At 48.3% G+C, this 18,983-nt stretch overlaps 1 protein-coding gene across 2 annotated transcripts in view; it reads left to right on the plus strand.

Annotated features, from left to right (window-relative positions):
* The window catches only part of MFSD2B (MFSD2 lysolipid transporter B, sphingolipid), a 115,290-nt gene that overhangs the window by 78,265 nt on the left and 18,042 nt on the right, over positions 1-18,983 (plus strand). For both annotated transcript variants that reach the window (XM_073568308.1, XM_073568309.1), the window contains 6 exons: positions 7,032-7,219; positions 7,383-7,473; positions 7,763-7,884; positions 14,880-14,966; positions 17,299-17,379; positions 17,597-17,706. In XM_073568308.1, the coding sequence (XP_073424409.1) occupies positions 7,032-7,219; positions 7,383-7,473; positions 7,763-7,884; positions 14,880-14,966; positions 17,299-17,379; positions 17,597-17,706 (679 nt within the window). The remainder of the gene's footprint in view (positions 1-7,031; positions 7,220-7,382; positions 7,474-7,762; positions 7,885-14,879; positions 14,967-17,298; positions 17,380-17,596; positions 17,707-18,983) is intronic.

The following is an 18,983-nucleotide window of genomic DNA, read 5'->3' on the forward strand; positions in this document are numbered from 1 at the left end:
ACTTTTTCCCCATTATGTAGATAGGGGCAAAATTGTTTGTTGAATTGGAACGTGCGGGGTTAAAATTTCGCCTCACAACATAGCCTATGACGCTCTCGGGGTCCAGACGTGTGACTGTGCAAAATTTTGTGGCTGTAGCTATGACGGTGCAGATGCCAATACATACATACACTTTTTCCCCATTATGTAGATAGGGGCAAAATTGTTTGGTGAATTGGAACGCGCAGGGTTAAAATTTCGCCTCACAACATAGCCTATGATGCTCTCGGGGTCCAGACGTGTGACTGTGCAAAATTTTGTGGCTGTAGCTGCGACGGTGCGGATGCCAATCCCGGACATACATACATACACACCCACATTGAGCTTTATATATTAGATGTGTCACTGACATATATACACTGCTCAAAAAAATAAAGGGAACACTTAAACAGCAGAATATAACTCCAAGTAAATCAAACTCCTGTGAAATCAAACTGTCCACTTAGGAGGCAACACTGCTTGACAATCAATTTCACATGATGTTGTGCAAATAGAATGGACAACAAATGGAAATTTTTGGCAATTATCAAGACACCCTCAATAAAGGAGCGGTTCTGCAGGTGGGGACCATAGACCACATCTCAGTACCAATGCTTTCTGGCTGATGTTTTGGTCACTTTTGTATGTTGGTTGTGCTTTCACACTCGTGGTAGCATGAGACGGACTCTATAACCCACACAAGTGGCTCAGGTAGTGCAGCTCATCCAGGATGGCACATCAATGCGAGCTGTGGCAAGAAGGCTTGCTGTGTCTGTCCAGAGGCTGGAGGCACTACCAGGAGACAGGCCAGTACACCAGGAGACGTGGAGGGGGCCGTAGGAAAGCAACAACCCAGCAGCAGGACCACTACCTCAGCCTTTGTGCAAGGAGGACCAGGAGGTGCACTGCCAGAGCCCTGCAAAATGACTTCCAGCAGGCCACAAATGTGCATGTGTCTGCACAAACGGTTAGAAACGATGGTCTGAGTGCCCGACATCCACAGATGGGGGTTGTGCTCACAGCCCAACACCATGCGGCCCTTCAAAGAAATGCCACCCCACACCATTGCCGACCCACTGCCAAATCATGCTGAAGGATGTTGCAGGCAGCAGATCGCTCCTCACGGCGTCTCCAGACTCTGTCACGTCTGTCACATGTGCTCAGTGTGAACCTGCTTTCATCTGTGAAGAGCACATGGCGCCAGTGGCGAATTTGCCAATCCTGGTGTTTTGTGGCAAAAGCCAAGCGTCCTGCACAACAGCATGTGAAATTGATTGTCAATCAGTGTTGCTTCCTAAGTGGACGGTTTGATTTCACAGAAGTTTGATTTACTTAGAGTTACATTCTGTTGTTTAAGCGTTCCCTTTATTTTTTGAGCAGTGTATATATACACCTATTCTATGTGTATATATCTATTCTATCTATTCTATTCTAACCTGTCACTCTGTGATCATACTTTACACGGCAGACACGATGTGTCAATGCCAGAAAACTGCTGTATGTAAAAGCGCATGTTAAAATCACATTGCATATGGATGTCATACGGATACTAGATGCGAGGAAATCGCATTGCAAACGGATTACATACGGATCACCGTACGGTGAACACACCTGCGATTCACGGCTATACCGTGCCTGCCAGACAGTACAAGAATACTCACTGCTTGCCAGACAGTACCAGCATACCCAGTGCCTGCGAGACAGTGCCAGCATACCCAGTGCTGGCCAGACAGTACTATCATACTCAGTGCCAGCCAGACAGTGCTATCATATCCAGCGCCTGCCAGACAGTGCCAGCATAATCAGTGCCTGCCAAACAGTACCAGCATACCCAGTTCCTTTCAGACAGTACCAGCAAACCCAGTGCCTGCCAGACAGTACCAGCATACCCAGTGCCTGCCAGACAGTACCAGCATACCCAGTGCTGGCCAGACAGTGCTATCATACTCAGTGCCGGCCAGACAGTGCTATTATATCCAGCGCCTGCCAGACAGTGCCAGCATAATCAGTGCCTGCCAGACAGTACCAGCATACCCAGTGCCTTTCAGACAGTACCAGCATACCCAGTGCCTGCCAGACAGTACCAGCATACCCAGTGCCTGCCAGACAGTACCAGCATACCCAGTGCTTTTCAGACAGTACCAGCATACCCAGTGCCTGCCAGACAGTACCAGCATACCCATTGCCTGCCAGACAGTACCAGCATACCCAGTGCCTGCCAGACAGTACCAGCATACCCAGTGCCTGCCAGACAGTGCCAACATACCCAGTGCCTGCCAGACAGTACCAGCATACCCAGTGCCTGCCAGACAGTACCAGCATACCCAGTGCCTGCCAGACAGTACCAGCATACCCAGTGCCTGCCAGACAGTGCCAACATACCCAGTGCCTGCCAGACAGTACCAGCATACCCAGTGCCTGCCAGACAGTACAGCATACCCAGTGCCTGCCAGAGAGTGCCAGCATACCCAGTGCCTGCCAGAAAGTACCAGCATATCCAGTGCCTGCCAGACAGTGCCAGCATACCCAGTGCCTACCAGACAGTGCCAGCATACCCAGTGCCTGCCAGATAATACCAGCATGCCCAGTGCCTGCCAGACAGTGCCAGCATACCCAGTGCCTGCCAGACAGTACCAGCATACCCAGTGCCTGCCAGACAGTACAGCATACCCAGAGCCTGCCAGACAGTACGAGCATACTCAGTGCCTGCCAGACAGTGCCAGCATACCCAGTACCTACCAGACAGTGCCAGCATACCCAGTGCCTGCCAAACAATGCCAGCATACCCAGTGCCTGCCAGATAGTACCAGCATACCCAGTGCCTGCCAGACAGTGCCAGCATACCCAGTGCCTGCCAGACAGTACCAGCATACCCAGTGCCTGCCAGACAGTACAGCACACCCAGTGCCTGCCAGACAGTACCAGCATACCCAGTGCCTGCCAGACAGTACCAGCATACCCAGTGCCTGCCAGACAGTACAGTATACCCAGCGCCTGCCAGACAGTACCAGCATACTCAGTGTCAGCCAGACAGTACAGCATACCTAGCGCCTGCCAGATAGTACCAGCATACCCAGTGCCTGCCAGACAGTGCCAGCATACCCAGTGCCTACCAGACAGTGCCAGCATACCCAGTGCCTGCCAGACAGTACCAGCATACCCATTGCCTGCCAGACAGTACTAGCATAACCAGTGCCTGCAAGACAGTACCAGCACACCCAGTGCCGGACAGACAGTGCCATCATACCCAGCGCCTGCCAGACAGTACCAGCATACCCAGCGCCTGCCAGACAGTACCAGCATACTCAGTGTCAGCCAGACAGTACAGCATACCTAGCGCCTGCCAGATAGTACCAGCATACCCAGTGCCTGCCAGACAGTGCCAGCATACCCAGTGCCTACCAGACAGTACAGCATACCCAGTGCCTGCCAGACAGTACCAGCATACCCATTGCCTGCCAGACAGTACTAGCATAACCACTGCCTGCAAGACAGTACCAGCACACCCAGTGCCGGACAGACAGTGCCATCATACCCAGCGCCTGCCAGACAGTACCAGCATACCCAGCGCCTGCCAGACAGTACCAGCATATCCAGTGCCTGCCAGAGAGTGCCAGCATACCCAGTGCCTACCAGACAGTGCCAGCATACCCAGTGCCTGCCAGACAGTGCCAGCATACCCAGTGCCTACCAGACAGTGCCAGCATACCCAGTGCCTGCCAGATAGTACCAGCATACCCAGTGCCTGCCAGACAGTGCCATCATACCCAGCGCCTGCCAGACAGTGCCAGCATACACAGAGCCTGCCAGACAGTACCAGCATACTCAGTGCCTGCCAGACAGTGCCAGCATACCCAGTACCTACCAGACAGTGCCAGCATACCCAGTGCCTGCCAGACAATGCCAACATACCCAGTGCCTGCCAGATAGTACCAGCATACCCAGTGCCTGCCCAACAGTGCCAGCATACCCAGTGCCTGCCAGACAGTACCAGCATACCCAGTGCCTGCCAGACAGTACAGCATACCCAGTGCCTGCCAGACAGTACCAGCATACCCATTGCCTGCCAGACAGTACTAGCCTAACCAGTGCCTGCAAGACAGTACCAGCACACCCAGTGCCGGACAGACAGTGCCATCATACCCAGCGCCTGCCAGACAGTACCAGCATACCCAGCCCCTGCCAGACAGTACCAGCATATCCAGTGCCTGCCAGACAGTGCCAGCATACCCAGTGCCTACCAGACAGTGCCAGCATACCCAGTGCCTGCCAGATAGTGCCAGCATACCCAGTGCCTGCCAGACAGTACCAGCATACCCAGTGCCTGCCAGACAGTACAGCATACCCAGCGCCTGCCAGACAGTACCAGCATACTCAGCGCCTGCCATTCAGTACCAGCATATCTAGTGCCTGCCAGATAGTACCAGCATACCCAGTGCCTGCCAGACAGTGCCAGCATAATCAGTGCCTGCCAGACAGTACCAGCATACCCAGTGCCTTCCAGACACTACCAGTATACCCAGTGCCTGCCAGACAGTGCCAGCAAACTCAGTGCCTGCAAGACAATACCAGCATACCCAGTGCCTGCCAGACAGTACCAGCATACCCATTTCCTGCCAGACAGTACCAGCATACCCAGTGCCTGCCAGACAGTGCCAGCATACCTAGTGCATGCCAGACAGTACAAGCATACTCAGTGCCTGCAAAACAGTACCAGCATACCCAGAGCTTGCCAGACAGTGCCAGTATGCTCAGTGCCTGCAAGACAGTACTAGCGTACTCAGTGCATGCCAGACAGTACCAGCATACCCAGTGCCTGCCAGACAGTACCAGCATACCCAGTGCCTGCCAGACAGTACCAGCTTATCCAGTGCCTGCCAGACAGTACCAGTATACCCAGTGCCTGCCAGACAGTACCAGCATACCCAGTGCCTGTCAGACGGTACTAGCATACTTAGTGCATGCAAGACAGTAGCAGCATACCCGGTGCGTACCAGACAGAGGCAGCATACTCAGTGCTTGCCAAGCAGTACCAGCATACTCAGTGCCTGCCAGGCAGTAACAGCATACTCGGTGCCTGCCAGACAGTACCAGCATACCCAGTGCCTGCCAGGCAGTACCAGCATACTCAGTGCCTGCCAGACAGTACCAGCATACCCAGTGCCTGCCAGACAGTACCAGCATACTCAGTGCCTGCCAGACAGTACCAGCATACCCAGTGCCTGCCAGAGAGTACCAGCATACTCAGTGCCTGCCAGACAGTACCAGCATACCCAGTGCCTGCCAAACAGTACCAGCATACCCAGTGCCTGCCAGACAGTGCCAACATACCCAGTGCCTGCCAGACAATACCAGCATAACCAGTGCCTGCCAGACAGTACCAGCATACCCAGTGCCTGCCAGAGAGTGCCAGCATACCCAGTGCCTGCCAGACAGTACCAGCATACCCATTGCCTGCAAGACAGTACCAGCACACCCAGTGCCGGCCAGACAGTGCCATCATACCCAGCGCCTGCCAGACACTACCAGCATACCCAGCGCCTGCCAGACAGTACCATCATACCCAGTGCCTTCCAGACAGTGCCAGCATACCCAGTACCTACTAGACAGTGCCAGAATACCCAGTGCCTGCCAGACAGTGCCAGCATACCCAGTGCCGGCCAGACAGTGCCATCATACCCAGTGCCTGCCAGACAGTGCCAGCATACCCAGAGCCTGCCAGACAGTACCAGCATACTCAGTGCCTGTCAGGACTCTGGACACTTTTGCTATGTTCTGGAATTTTGCCCTTCTCCAAGATGGTGGTCTGGCCTTCATGTGTTCCTGTCTGCTGCCTTTAAGACTCCACCCCAGTCATTAATCAATGCTGGAGTATTCTGCCTGTGTTCCTTTGAGTACTGGGTTGTCCTGGCTTCACAGCTGCTGTAGCTTGCTGAGGTTGTTCCATTCGTGGTTACTTCAAGAGACTATACTGCACACCTCTGCTGCTGCCCGCTCCACAGCCGCTGGCTGTCTCCGCTGCTCTGCTGTCCTGTTACCTGCTGCCACCTGATCGGTGAGACTTACTGTTTGCTCCGTCCTAGAGAATCTACCGTGTGCTTGCTACTTGTGGTTCTGCGATTCCGGCTGACTCAGCGGCCCTGCCGTGCCCTAACCGGACCAGGGTTAGGGTACCCACTGGATAGACTTTCTGAGAACTATACCGTACTGATAACGGCATCTGTTTCCATAGTGGCCGGCTATAACGTTCTGGACTTTGTTTCTAAACTATGCTTCAAGCATTCGATACTTTGAAAGGCGTATACCCTGCAACTGGCCGCTGACCTCTAGCGGCAGTTTATTGACTTTTGTGTTTGCCTTGTTCACACTGTGCACGCATGGTTTTGCTGTGTTCTTATATAAACTCGATTCACTTAACTCTGGACTCTGCTGTGATTGTGCTTCTTGCCAAGAAACCCCTGTAGTATCCACTATAGTTGTTACAGTGCCTGACAGACAGTGCCAGCATACCCAGCGCCTGCCAGACAGTGCCATCATACCCAGCGCCTGCCAGACAGTGCCATCATACCCAGCGCCTGCCAGACAGTACCAGCATACCCAGCGCCTGCCAGACAGTGCCAGCATACCCAGTGCCAGCATACCCAGTGCCTGCCAGGCAGTGCCAGCATACCCAGTGCCTGCCAGACAGTGCCAGCATACCCAGTGCCTGCCAGACAGTACCAGCATACCCAGTGCCTGCCAGACAGTACCAGCATACCCAGTGCCTGCCAGACAGTACCGGCATAACCAGTGCCGGCCAGACAGTACCAGCATAACCAGTGCCAGCTAGACTATGCTATCATACTCAATGCCTTCCAGACAGTGCTACTATATACAGTGCCGGCCAGTGACACCATATAGAGTGACACCACACACATTGCCTGCCAGGCGGTGTCTTAAGGAAACATATTGCACATGTGCTGAGAACATCATGTACCCATTGATTCGTAACCTCCTCAGACGTTCTTCTCCAGGAATGACCATGGAGGTGCTGGGGACTCTCATCGGAGCGGCTCTACAAGGGCAGATAGTGGCGAGCGCTCACACGTCTCATCACTGCCACATGGATTATGGCACCAAGAACATTTCCATGAATGTCACGTACTCCCTGGTGAACAGCACCATCTTAGTGCCAGGAACAGCAGATTACAAGCTGCACGCTGTAAGTATTGGCGGGATCAATAAAATCCATGGAGGGCAGAATATCCTGGATGTTGTTATCAAAAACAATAGTTTCAACATTTACGGTACTTGATGAAACTAGAGTACCCCTTTAAGAAATGGTCACCGGTCCACAGTCTGATCGGTGTCACATTTATGCCTAGAGGAACGTCTACATGATCGCTTCTGGTGCGATCGGCTGCATATACCTGCTCTGCACTGCCATCCTGTTTCTGGGAGTCAAGGAGAGAAATGGTGAGATGTGATCTAAAATGTCATTTAGTCATTGATTAAATTGAAAAAGCTTGGCCGCTCTCTCTCTGTGTGCAGGTTGTGTGCGGTATTACAATTGAGTTCCATTCACTCTGAGCTGCAATACCAGGTACAACCATTAAACAGGAGTGGCGCTGTTTCTTAAAGAAAGCAGCTGTAACCGCTTGAATCATGGCAAACGCTATGCCGGATGACTTTGCTTAAATTTTGTGTAGGTCTGCTGATCTTTTCCTGGTGACTTTACCTATTAATAATTTCATATATTTTCCAGATCCGTATGCCATGTCTTCAGGGAAGGTTTTGCCATTTTTTATTGGTTTCAAAAAATCCATGAGGCACAGCCCGTACTGTTATCTAATAGCGTCATTCCTGCTGATTTCAGCTGCTGTTCAGGTATTGTACTGCTTGGGGGTCCAGCGACTCCTTGAGATTTTGGTAGACCCCCGATATTGTCAATTTCTTCTAAATTTAATTAGTTTCATCTAAATGTATTTGGCAGATAATTCTGGTTCCTTTAGTGCAGGGGTGAGGAACCCTTTTTCTGCCATAGGGCCATTTGGATATTTATACCATCCTTCGGTGGCCGCACAAAATTATCAACTTGCAAATTACTCTGCTATATTTGGTGAAACATTTAATTACCTCCCCCTAATGTGATGGCTGGAGCTTCTTCTCTTTGGTGCTGCTAGGATGTAAAGTGGTAGTGATAATGTCACTACTCGTAACTGCTTTTCCAGGTTTGTGTCATTCTGCAACGTAGGCGACACTTTGTGATAAGTTTTGTAAAGTATTTGCAGCAGTAAGTTGTACCAAGCACAGATGTATATTACACTGCAGGTCTGGTTACAGTGTGAAATTCATCACTGCTCATGCTACATTTATAGTACTCAAAGAGGTGGGAGCCCTGCAGTATACATCACATAGGGGACACCAAGACTGCTATATATACATCACGTAGGAGACACCGAGGCTGCTATATATACATCACATAGGAAACGATGAGACTGCTGTCTATACATCACATAGGAGACACTTAGGCTGCTGTATATGCATCACATAGGAGACACCGAGACTGCTGTTATACATCACATAGGAGACGAGACTGCTGTATATACATCACATAGGAGACAACAAGACTGATGTATATACAGTACAGACCAAAAGTTTGGACACACCTTCTCATTCAAAGAGTTTTCTTTATTTTCATGACTATGAAAATTGTAGATTCACTCTGAAGGCATCAAAACTATGAATTAACACATGTGGAATTATATAATTAACAAAAAAGTGTGAAACTGAAAATATGTCTTATATTCTAGGTTCTTCAAAGTAGCCACCTTTTGCTTTGATTACTGCTTTGCACACTCTTGGCATTCTCTTGATGAGCTTCAAGAGGTAGTCACCGGAAACGGTTTCATTTCACAGGTGTGCCCTGTCAGGTTTAATAAGTGGGATTTCTTGCCTTATAAATGGGGTTGGGACCATCAGTTGTGTTGTGCAGAAGTCTGGTGGATACACAGCTGATAGTCCTACTGAATAGACTGTTAGAATTTGTATTATGGCAAGAAAAAAGCAGAAAAGTAAAGAAAAATGAGTGGCCATCATTACTTTAAGAAATGAAGGTCAGTCAGTTCGAAAAATTGGGAAAACTTTGAAAGTGACCCCAAGTGCAGTGGCAAAAACCATCAAGCTCTACAAAGAAACTGGCTCACATGAGGACAGGCCCAGGAAAGGAAGACCAAGAGTCACCTCTGCTGCGGAGGATAAGTTCATCCGAGTCACCAGCCTCAGAAATCGCAGGTTAACAGCAGCTCAGATTAGAGATCAGGTCAATGCCACACAGAGTTCTAGCAGCAGACACATCTCTACAACAACTGTTAAGAGGAAACTTTGTGCAGCAGGCCTTCATGGTAAAATAGCTGCTAGGAAACCACTGCTAAGGACAGGCAACAAGCAGAAGAGACTTGTTTGGGCTAAAGAACACAAGGAATGGACATTAGACCAGTGGAAATCTGTGCTTTGGTCTGATGAGTCCAAATTTGAGATCTTTGGTTCCAACCACTGTGTCTTTGTGCGACGCAGAAAAGGTGAATGGATGGACTCTACATGCCTGGTTCCCACCGTGAAGCATGGAGGAGGACGTGTGATGGTGTGGGGGTGCTCTGCTGGTGACTCTGGCATGCCCGCCTGCCTGTGCCTCCAGCCGGTACCGCCTGCCGGTGCTCCAGTCGTGTTTTCCGTGCTCCCTTGCACCCACGCTGTTTCTCGCACTGTGCATTTTCGTGCTACTCTTGCACAAGTCTTTTGCTTTCCTTGCTCTGTCCTGAACCTTGTCTCTCTGTCGTGTTCTGAGTTCCATGACCTGTCTTGAATCTTTGTCTTGCTTGTACCTTGCTCTGTGCTCTGCTCCTTTGTCTTGAACCCTGACCCTGGCGTGCCCCTCTGCACGCGCAGGACATCTGTCCTGAACTTCAAAGCCCAACGTGTTCTCTAGCACGTGTGGGACCTGCTGCTAACCATGTACCCTGGCGTGCCTCCTAGCACGGCCAGGACCATTCTTTGTGCCGTGCCCCTGGCGTGCCTCTAGCACGCACAGGACCTTGAATCTTGAATCCTGGCGGCTTCCTCAGCGCGCCCAGGACCTTGAACCCTGGCGTGTCTCCTATACACGTATCAGGCCTAGTGTGTTGAACCCTGCCTTGCACCTTGCCCTGGACCCTGGTGTGCCCCTAGCATGCACCCTGCCTTGAACTTTGCCTCAGACCCTGGCGTGTTCCCTAATATGCACCATGTGTTGAACACTGTCGTGCCTCCTTGCCTGAAACCCTGGTTTGCTTGCTGGATGCCCGGATCCTGCCGATCGCCATCAGAGCTTTGGAACCTGATGACCCTGTTGATCGTTGCCTGCTGTCCGGAGTCCGACGTCATCGTGCCCTTGCCTGTACCCAGGCATGCCATCTAGCACGTACCATGCCATGGACCTTGGCGTGCCCTCACACGCACCTTGCTGTGTTTTCCCTGTGTTATCACGTCTTGCACCTGATGTTACCCTGAAGTTTTCCTTAATGAAGATACCTTGACCTTACGTCTTGTCTTGTCTTGTTTCCTGCACGTCCCTGGTCGTCAGACACTCACATTGTGTCTTCCTTGAGCCGGCCGTCTGGTCCCAGCAGTCGTGGTGGCTCACCCCCTTGGTCTTGCCCCTGACACTCCCTGTATAGGGGGTGGTTCCTCACAAGGTCAGCTCGTCCTCGGTGGGTGGTTGCCACGACCCAGAGGGTCCACTCTTAAAAAGGTCGACTCAGCTGAAGCTGACTCGTCACAGTGACACTGTTGGGGATTTATTCAAAATTGAAGGCATACTGAACCAGCATGGCTACCACAGCATCTTGCAGCGGCATGCTATTCCATCAAGTTTGCGTTTAGTTGGACCATCATTTATTTTTCAACAGGACAATGACCCCAAACACACCTCGAGGCTGTATAAGGGCTATTTGACCAAGAAGGAGAGTGATGGGGTGCTATGCCAGATGACCTGGCCTCCACAGTCACCAGACCTGAACCCAATCGAGATGGTTTGGGGTGAGCTGGACCGCAGAGTGAAGGCAATAGGGCCAACAAGTGCTAAGCATCTCTAGGAACTCCTTCAAGACTGTTGGAAGACCATTTCTGATGACTACCTCTTGAAGCTCATCAAGAAAATGCCAAGAGTGTGCAAAGCAGTAATCAAAGCAAAAGGTGGCTACTTTGAAGAACCTAGAATATAAGACATATTTTCAGTTGTTTCACACTTTTTTGTTAATTATATAATTCCGCATGTGTTAATTCATAGTTTTGATGCCTTCAGAGTGAATCTACAATTTTCATAGTCATGAAAATAAAGAAAACTCTTTGAATGAGAAGGTGTGTCCAAACTTTTGGTCTGTACTGTACATCACATAGGAGACAAAACTGCTGTATATACATCGCATAGGAGACACAGGATGGTGTATATACATCACATAGAAGACACCAAGGCTGCTGTATATACATCACATAGGAGACAGTGAGACAGCTGTATATACATCACATAGGAGACAAAACAGCTGTATATACATCACATAGGAGACACCAAGGCTGCTGTATATACATCATATAGGAGACACTGAGGCTGCAGGATATACATTACATAGGAGATACCAAAGCTGCTGTATATACATCACATAGGAGACAACGAGACTGCTGTAAATACAACACATAGGAGACACTTAGACTGCCGTATAAACATCACACAGGAGACATCAAGGCTTCTACTTACAAACTACAGAGGAGACATGAAAACTGCTGTAGATGCATCACATAGGAGACCCCAAAACTGTAAATACATCACACAGGAGACACTGAGGCTGCTGTATATACATAACACAGGAGACATCAAGGCTGCAGTGTATATGTCACACAGGAAACATCGAGGATGCTGTATATACATAACACAGCAGACATCAAGGCTGCTGTATATACATCACACAGGAGACATCGAGGATGCTGTATATACATCTCACAGGAAACATCAAAACTCCTGTCTATAAATCACACAGGAGACACCGAGGCTGCTTTATAAGCATCACACAGGAGACATTAAGGCTGTTGTATATAGGTCACACAGGAGACATTTAAAATGCTCTATATACATTACACAGGAGACATCAAGGCTGCTGAACATACATTACACAGGAGATATCAAGGCTGCTGTATATACATCACACAGGAGACACAGAGACTGGAGCATACATATGACAGGAGACACAGGGCTGTGGCATATACATCACTAGAAACACTCGGCTGGGGCATATACATCACAGGAGACACTAGGCTGGGGCATACAGTGGGGCAAAAAAGTATTTAGTCAGTCAACAATAGTGCAAGTTCCACCACTTAAAAAGATGAGAGGCGTCTGTAATTTACATCATAGGTAGACCTCAACTATGGGAGACAAACTGAGAAAAAAAAATCCAGAAAATCACATTGTCTGTTTTTTTTTCATTTTATTTGCATATTATGGTGGAAAATAAGTATTTGGTCAGAAACAAGCAATCAAGATTTCTGGCTCTCACAGACCTGTAACTTCTTCTTTAAGAGTCTCCTCTTTCCTCCACTCATTACCTGTAGTAATGGCACCTGTTTAAACTTGTTATCGGTATAAAAAGACACCTGTGCACACCCTCAAACAGTCTGACTCCAAACTCCACTATGGTGACGACCAAAGAGCTGTCAAAGGACACCAGAAACAAAATTGTAGCCCTGCACCAGGCTGGGAAGACTGAATCTGCAATAGCCAACCAGCTTGGAGTGAAGAAATCAACTGTGGGAGCAATAATTAGAAAATGGAAGACATACAAGACCACTGATAATCTCCCTCGATCTGGTGCTCCACGCAAAATCCCACCCCGTGGGGTCAGGATGATCACAAGAACGGTGAGCAAAAATCCCTGAACCACGCGGGGGGACCTAGTGAATGAACTGCAGAGAGCTGGGACCAATGTAACAAGGCCTACCATAAGTAACACACTACGCCACCATGGACTCAGATCCTGCAGTGCCAGACGTGTCCCACTGCTTAAGCCTGTACATGTCCGGGCCCGTCTGAAGTTTGCTAGAGAGCATTTGGATGATCCAGAGGAGTTTTGGGAGAATGTCCTATGGTCTGATGAAACCAAACTGGAACTGTTTGGTAGAAACACAACTTGTCGTGTTTGGAGGAAAAAGAATACTGAGTTGCATCCATCAAACACCACACCTACTGTAAAGCATGGTGGTGGAAACATCATGCTTTGGGGCTGTTTCTCTGCAAAGGGGCCAGGACGACTGATCCGGGTACATGAAAGAATGAATGGGGCCATGTATCGTGAGATTTTGAGTGCAAACCTCCTTCCATCAGCAAGGGCATTGAAGATAAAACGTGGCTGGGTCTTTCAACATGACAATGATCCAAAGCACACCGCCAGGGCAACGAAGGAGTGGCTTCGTAAGAAGCATTTCAAGGTCCTGGAGTGGCCTAGCCAGTCTTCAGATCTCAACCCTATAGAAAACCTTTGGAGGGAGTTGAAAGTCCGTGTTGCCAAGCGAAAAGCCAAAAACATCACTGCTCTAGAGGAGATCTGCATGGAAGAATGGGCCAACATACCAACAACAGTGTGTGGCAACCTTGTGAAGACTTACAGAAAACGTTTGACCTCTGTCATTGCCAACAAAGGATATATCACAAAGTATTGAGATGAAATTTTGTTTCTGACCAAATACTTATTTTCCACCATAATATGCAAATAAAATGAAAAAAAAACAGACAATGTGATTTTCTGGATTTTTTTTTCTCAGTTTGTCTCCCATAGTTGAGGTCTACCTATGATGTAAATTACAGACGCCTCTCATCTTTTTAAGTGGTGGAACTTGCACTATTGCTGACTGACTAAATACTTTTTTGCCCCACTGTATATATTACAGGAGACACTGGGCAGGGGCCTATACGTCATTGGAGAAACTGGGCTGGTGCATATACATTACTGGAGAACCTGGATTGGGACATATACATCGCTGGAGAACCTGGGCTGGGGCATATACATCACTGGAGACACTGGGCTAGAGCATAAACATCACTGGAAGACCTGGGCTGGGGCATATACATCACTGGAGACATTAAGCCGGAGCATATACAGGGTGGGCCATTTATATGGATACACCTAACTAGAATGGGAATGGTTGGTGATATAAAATTCCTGTTTGTGGCACATTAGTATATGGGAGGAGGGAAACTTTTCAAGATGGGTGGTGACCATGGCGGCCATTTTGAAGTCGGCCATTTTGGATCCAACTTTATTTTTTGCAATGGGAAGAGGGTCACGTGACACATCGAACGTATTGAGAATTTCACAAGAAAAACAATGGTGTGCTTGGTTTTAACGTAACTTTATTCTTTCATGAGTTATTTACAAGTTTATTGCCACTTATAAAATGTGTTCAAAGTGCTGCCCATTGTGTTAGATTGTCAATGCAACCCTCTTCTCCCACTCTTGATGCTCCCATTACTAACCTCATAGTCATATTGTATAAAAACATCTAGAATAAAGTTCTTTAATAAATAATGACTTCAATGAGGAAAATGGAGTCCAAAATGTGAAACATTTCTGACAGTATCACTTCCAGCCAAACACAACAGAGTAGGTTAATAACCAATAAATGAGAGCTGCTGGCACTATTCATGGCTGAGCACTAATTGTAAGGCCAGAGTACAGGTTTGTCACCATGGATGTTTGCACTAATTCACCAGACAGTGGCGGTGAGCCTCGTAGCCGACAGAGGTTGTGTGGTACTCGGGGACATTCACATGTAAACCTTTCTCTCCAATCTATCAGCTTCAGCAGAGCAATTTTGTCCTTTTTTGCACACACGCTGCGGGAGACTTACGGGATCACTTCCAGAACTTGGTGCTGACCATTTTGGTGAGTTGTCGAACAATCTTTCTGTGGCTTCATGTAACTCTAGAAATCTGTGTTGTGCTCGTCCTCACCACCAGCATTCTGATATTTCTTCCTTCTTTCCCACATTGCTGGAAGACTTTAAGGCTTTGTTGCCTTATCAGGTCAACAGTGTCCCCCAACCCAGCATAACTGCCTTTACTCAATATTGGTGCCCACAACCCAGCATTAGTGCCATTACTCAATATTGGTGCCTCCAAACCAGCATTACTGCCGTTACTCAATATTGGTGCCCCCAACCCAGCATTAGTGCCATTACTCAATATTGGTGCCCCAATGCAGCATTAGTGCCTTTACTCAATATTGTGCCCCCAACCAAGCATTAATGCCTTTACTCAATATTGGTGCCCCCAACCCAGCATTACTGCCTTTACTCAATATTGGTGCCCCCTAACCATCATTACTGCCGTTACTCAATATTGGTGTCGCCTAACCCAGCATTACTGCCGTTACTCAATATTGGTGCCCCCAACCCAGCATTAGTGCCTTTACTCAATATTGGTGCCCCCTAACCATCATTACTGCCGTTACTCAATATTGGTGCCCCCTAACCCAGCATTACTGCCGTTACTCAATATTGGTGCCCCCAACCTAGCATTAGTGCCTTTACTCAATATTGGTGCCCACAACTCAGCATTAGTGCCTTCACTCAATATTGGTGCCCCAAACCAGCATTAGTGCCTTTATTCAATATTGGTGCCCCCAACCCAGCATTAGTGCCTTCCCTCAATATTGGTGCCCCCAACCCAGCATTAGTGCCTTCCCTCAATATTGGTGCCCCCAACCCAGCATTACTGCCTTTACTCAATATTGGTGCCCCCCCAACCCACCATTACTGCCTTTATTCCATATTGGTGCCCCCCCAACCCACCATTACTGCCTTTACTCAATATTGGTGCCCCCAACCCAGCATTACTTCCCCCACCCCAGCATTACTGCCTTAACTCTAGCAATCTGTGTTGTGCTCGTCCTCACCACCATCATTCTGATATTTCTTCCTTCTTTCCCACATTGCTGGAAGACAACCTGTCACCCCCCTCCCAGGCGTTTTTAAGTAAAAGAGCCACCTTGTGCAGCACTAATGCTGCATTCTGTCAAGGTGGCTCTTTTATTTAGTGTCCCTTCCACCGCAGAAATAAGCGTTTGTAAAATTAGCCAGACATACCAGAAGTTTGACCAGGGGGCAGGTCTTTCCCCCTCTGACACCGACACCTCGCATCCAATATTCATTTCCTCCTTCAGTATTTGCTCCGCCTCCTCAGCGTTCATCTCAAATGCTGGCGCCTGCGCTGTAATATGTTTTCTTGGACATGCGCAGTTAGCGCTGCCCTTCTCTGACATTACATGATGTCCTTCCTGGCTAATTTTAAAACCGCTTATTTCTGCTGTGGAAGGGACCCTAAATAAAAGAACCACCTCGACAGAATGCAGCATTAGTGCTGCACAAGGTGGCTCTTTTACTTAAAAACGCCTGGGGGGGGGGTGACAGGTTCCCTTTAAGGCTTTGTTGCCTTATCAGGTCAACAGTGTCCCCCAACCCAGCATAACTGCCTTTACTCAATACTGGTGCCCCCAACCCAGCATTAGTGCCTTTACTCAATATTGGTGCCCCCCCCCAACCCAGCATTACTGCCTTTATTCAATATTGGTGCCCCCAACCCAGCATTAGTGCCTTTGTTCAATATTGGTGCCCCTAACACAGCATTACTACCTTTATTCAATATTGGTGCCCCCAACTCAGCATTACTGCCTTTACTCAATATTGGTGCCCCTCCCAACCCAGCTTTACTGCCTTTATTCAATATTGGTGCCCCCAACCCAGCTTTACTGCCTTTATTCAATATTGATGCCCCTTAGCACCCTCCCCACTCAGTCATTGTGCTGCTCTTAGTGCCCCTACGCAGTAATAGTGCCCCCTTAGTGCCTTCAATAAGTAATGTTATCCCCACAGTGCTCCTTACACAGGAATACTGTCCTAAGAAAAAATCCAACCAAATCACCTCTACCACCATTGTCACAATGAACAAACCTTCTCAGTCTCCCTAGACCTGCAGCCTATAAGACACCGGGATGTCCTCTCGCTGCCCTGCACAGGAGCCCAGTTCCAGCATCATATATGGCTGACGTTGGCCGTAGCCTATGAGAAGGGGATGTGGGATCAGGGAGCTGATGGAGCTGGAGGACCAAGTAAAAATTGTGGGGTTTGGGCTGCGAATGCGATGCCCTGTTTTAGTGACACATCAGATAGATAAATATGAAGTGTAATAATGATTACATGTTTTCTTCCTTTTTCCAGCTTTCTGCTGTCTTGAGCATCCCATTTTGGCAGTGGTTTCTACAAAGATTTGGCAAGAAGACAGCAGCTTTTGGAATCTCTGTAAGAAATTTCTGGAGAATGTGTAATAATAAAACGTGCTAAATATGCAGTCGCTGTCTTCACCATATTCCGGTATATAGAGGGAAATCCGCAGCTGAAGACCCCTCTTTATGAGCCGGAGCATAGGGCTGCTAAGTGTGTTCACTATATGTGATATCCTTTAAGAAGGGTGTGAGGGCTTGCTCATTCTCAATACTGGCCTGTGTCTGTTTTGCAGTGGATGATCCCATTTGCCATCATGCTGGTCACCATACCAAATGTGATTGTAGGATATCTGGTGGCTGTATCATCAGGATTCAGCATTGCGGCATCTCTGCTCCTTCCATGGTGCGTACAGTTAAACCTGTGACATAACAGAACTGCTGAGGTTTGCTGATATAAGCAAAGAAAAACACAATCTAGCAATTGCAAAAATGTCGGCACCTTTCAGGTTTTATACTACAGGTGTCAGAATATAAATAACAGTATTCAAAAAGGAACCGTTGGCACTACCCTTAATAGACCGGAATGGTGCACAAGTAGGATCCCAATCCGTGAGTATCAATACATATAAACTTGGCACACACCCAAAGAATGATGTTGCAAAAATGGTGATTTTAATAGATGGCAGTACATACATAAACGTTTCGGTCTATGACCTTCATCAATGTACGTTAGAATGTACTGTGAGAACTTTGTGAATAGGTTTAAAGGAAAACCAAAGCTGCAGGGAGGTAACTATCGCCGTCCCACGTGCAATTTTGTGGCGTGTGGATGCGGTATCCTATGAGCGCCATAGGATCCGCGGCGGATACCGCATCCACACGCCACAAAATTGCACGTGGGACGGCGATAGTTACCTCCCTGCAGCTTTGGTTTTCCTTTAAACCTATTCACAAAGTTCTCACCGTACATTCTAACGTACATTGATGAAGGTCATAGACCGAAACGTTTATGTATGTACTGCCATCTATTAAAATCACCATTTTTGCAACATCATTCTTTGGGTGTGTGCCAAGTTTATATGCATTAAGAATATAAATAACATCTCAGTAAGTGATGCCATCACTAGCGTTGGTGTGCATCAATTCCACATCAGTAATCTGTGGCCGCTGGACAGAAGCCCTGAGGACTGCCTCCTAACATCTGCGGCTCTTCTGGCACAACATCACGTCACTCTGCAACAACAACGTTGCGCCAGGCCAGCTAATCAAAAGTAGATCTGCGGATGCAGCATACAAACAAGAAGCACTTCTCAGGGCTCCATTTCCAGAGACCATAGAGTTCATGACGTGGGTGATCAACAGGGTTTTGCGTATTGATTTGGACCAACTATAGACATAACCAAATGGTTAGTAGGGGTCAGACCTCTGGGATCTGCACCCATCTTGAGAATAGGAATGGCTTAAAAAGTGGAAAATTAACTTAAAGGGGTTATAAAAGAATGTAGTCACATGTGAAAACGGTCTGCAGTCTGAAGGAACACTGCTCCTGAGACCTGTGTCTAAACTTACAGGAGCTATATTGTAAGTACATGTATCGGTGAGCAGCCAAAGAAGCGCTGTGACTGGAGAAGAAATAAATCTTCTGAGCTGACTGAGTACAGAGAACTGAGGCTGGAGAAA

Source organism: Dendrobates tinctorius, unplaced genomic scaffold (genome assembly GCF_039654945.1).
Source record: "Dendrobates tinctorius isolate UK_male_01 unplaced genomic scaffold, ASM3965494v1 ptg000021l, whole genome shotgun sequence".
NCBI lineage: Eukaryota > Metazoa > Chordata > Amphibia > Anura > Dendrobatidae > Dendrobates > Dendrobates tinctorius.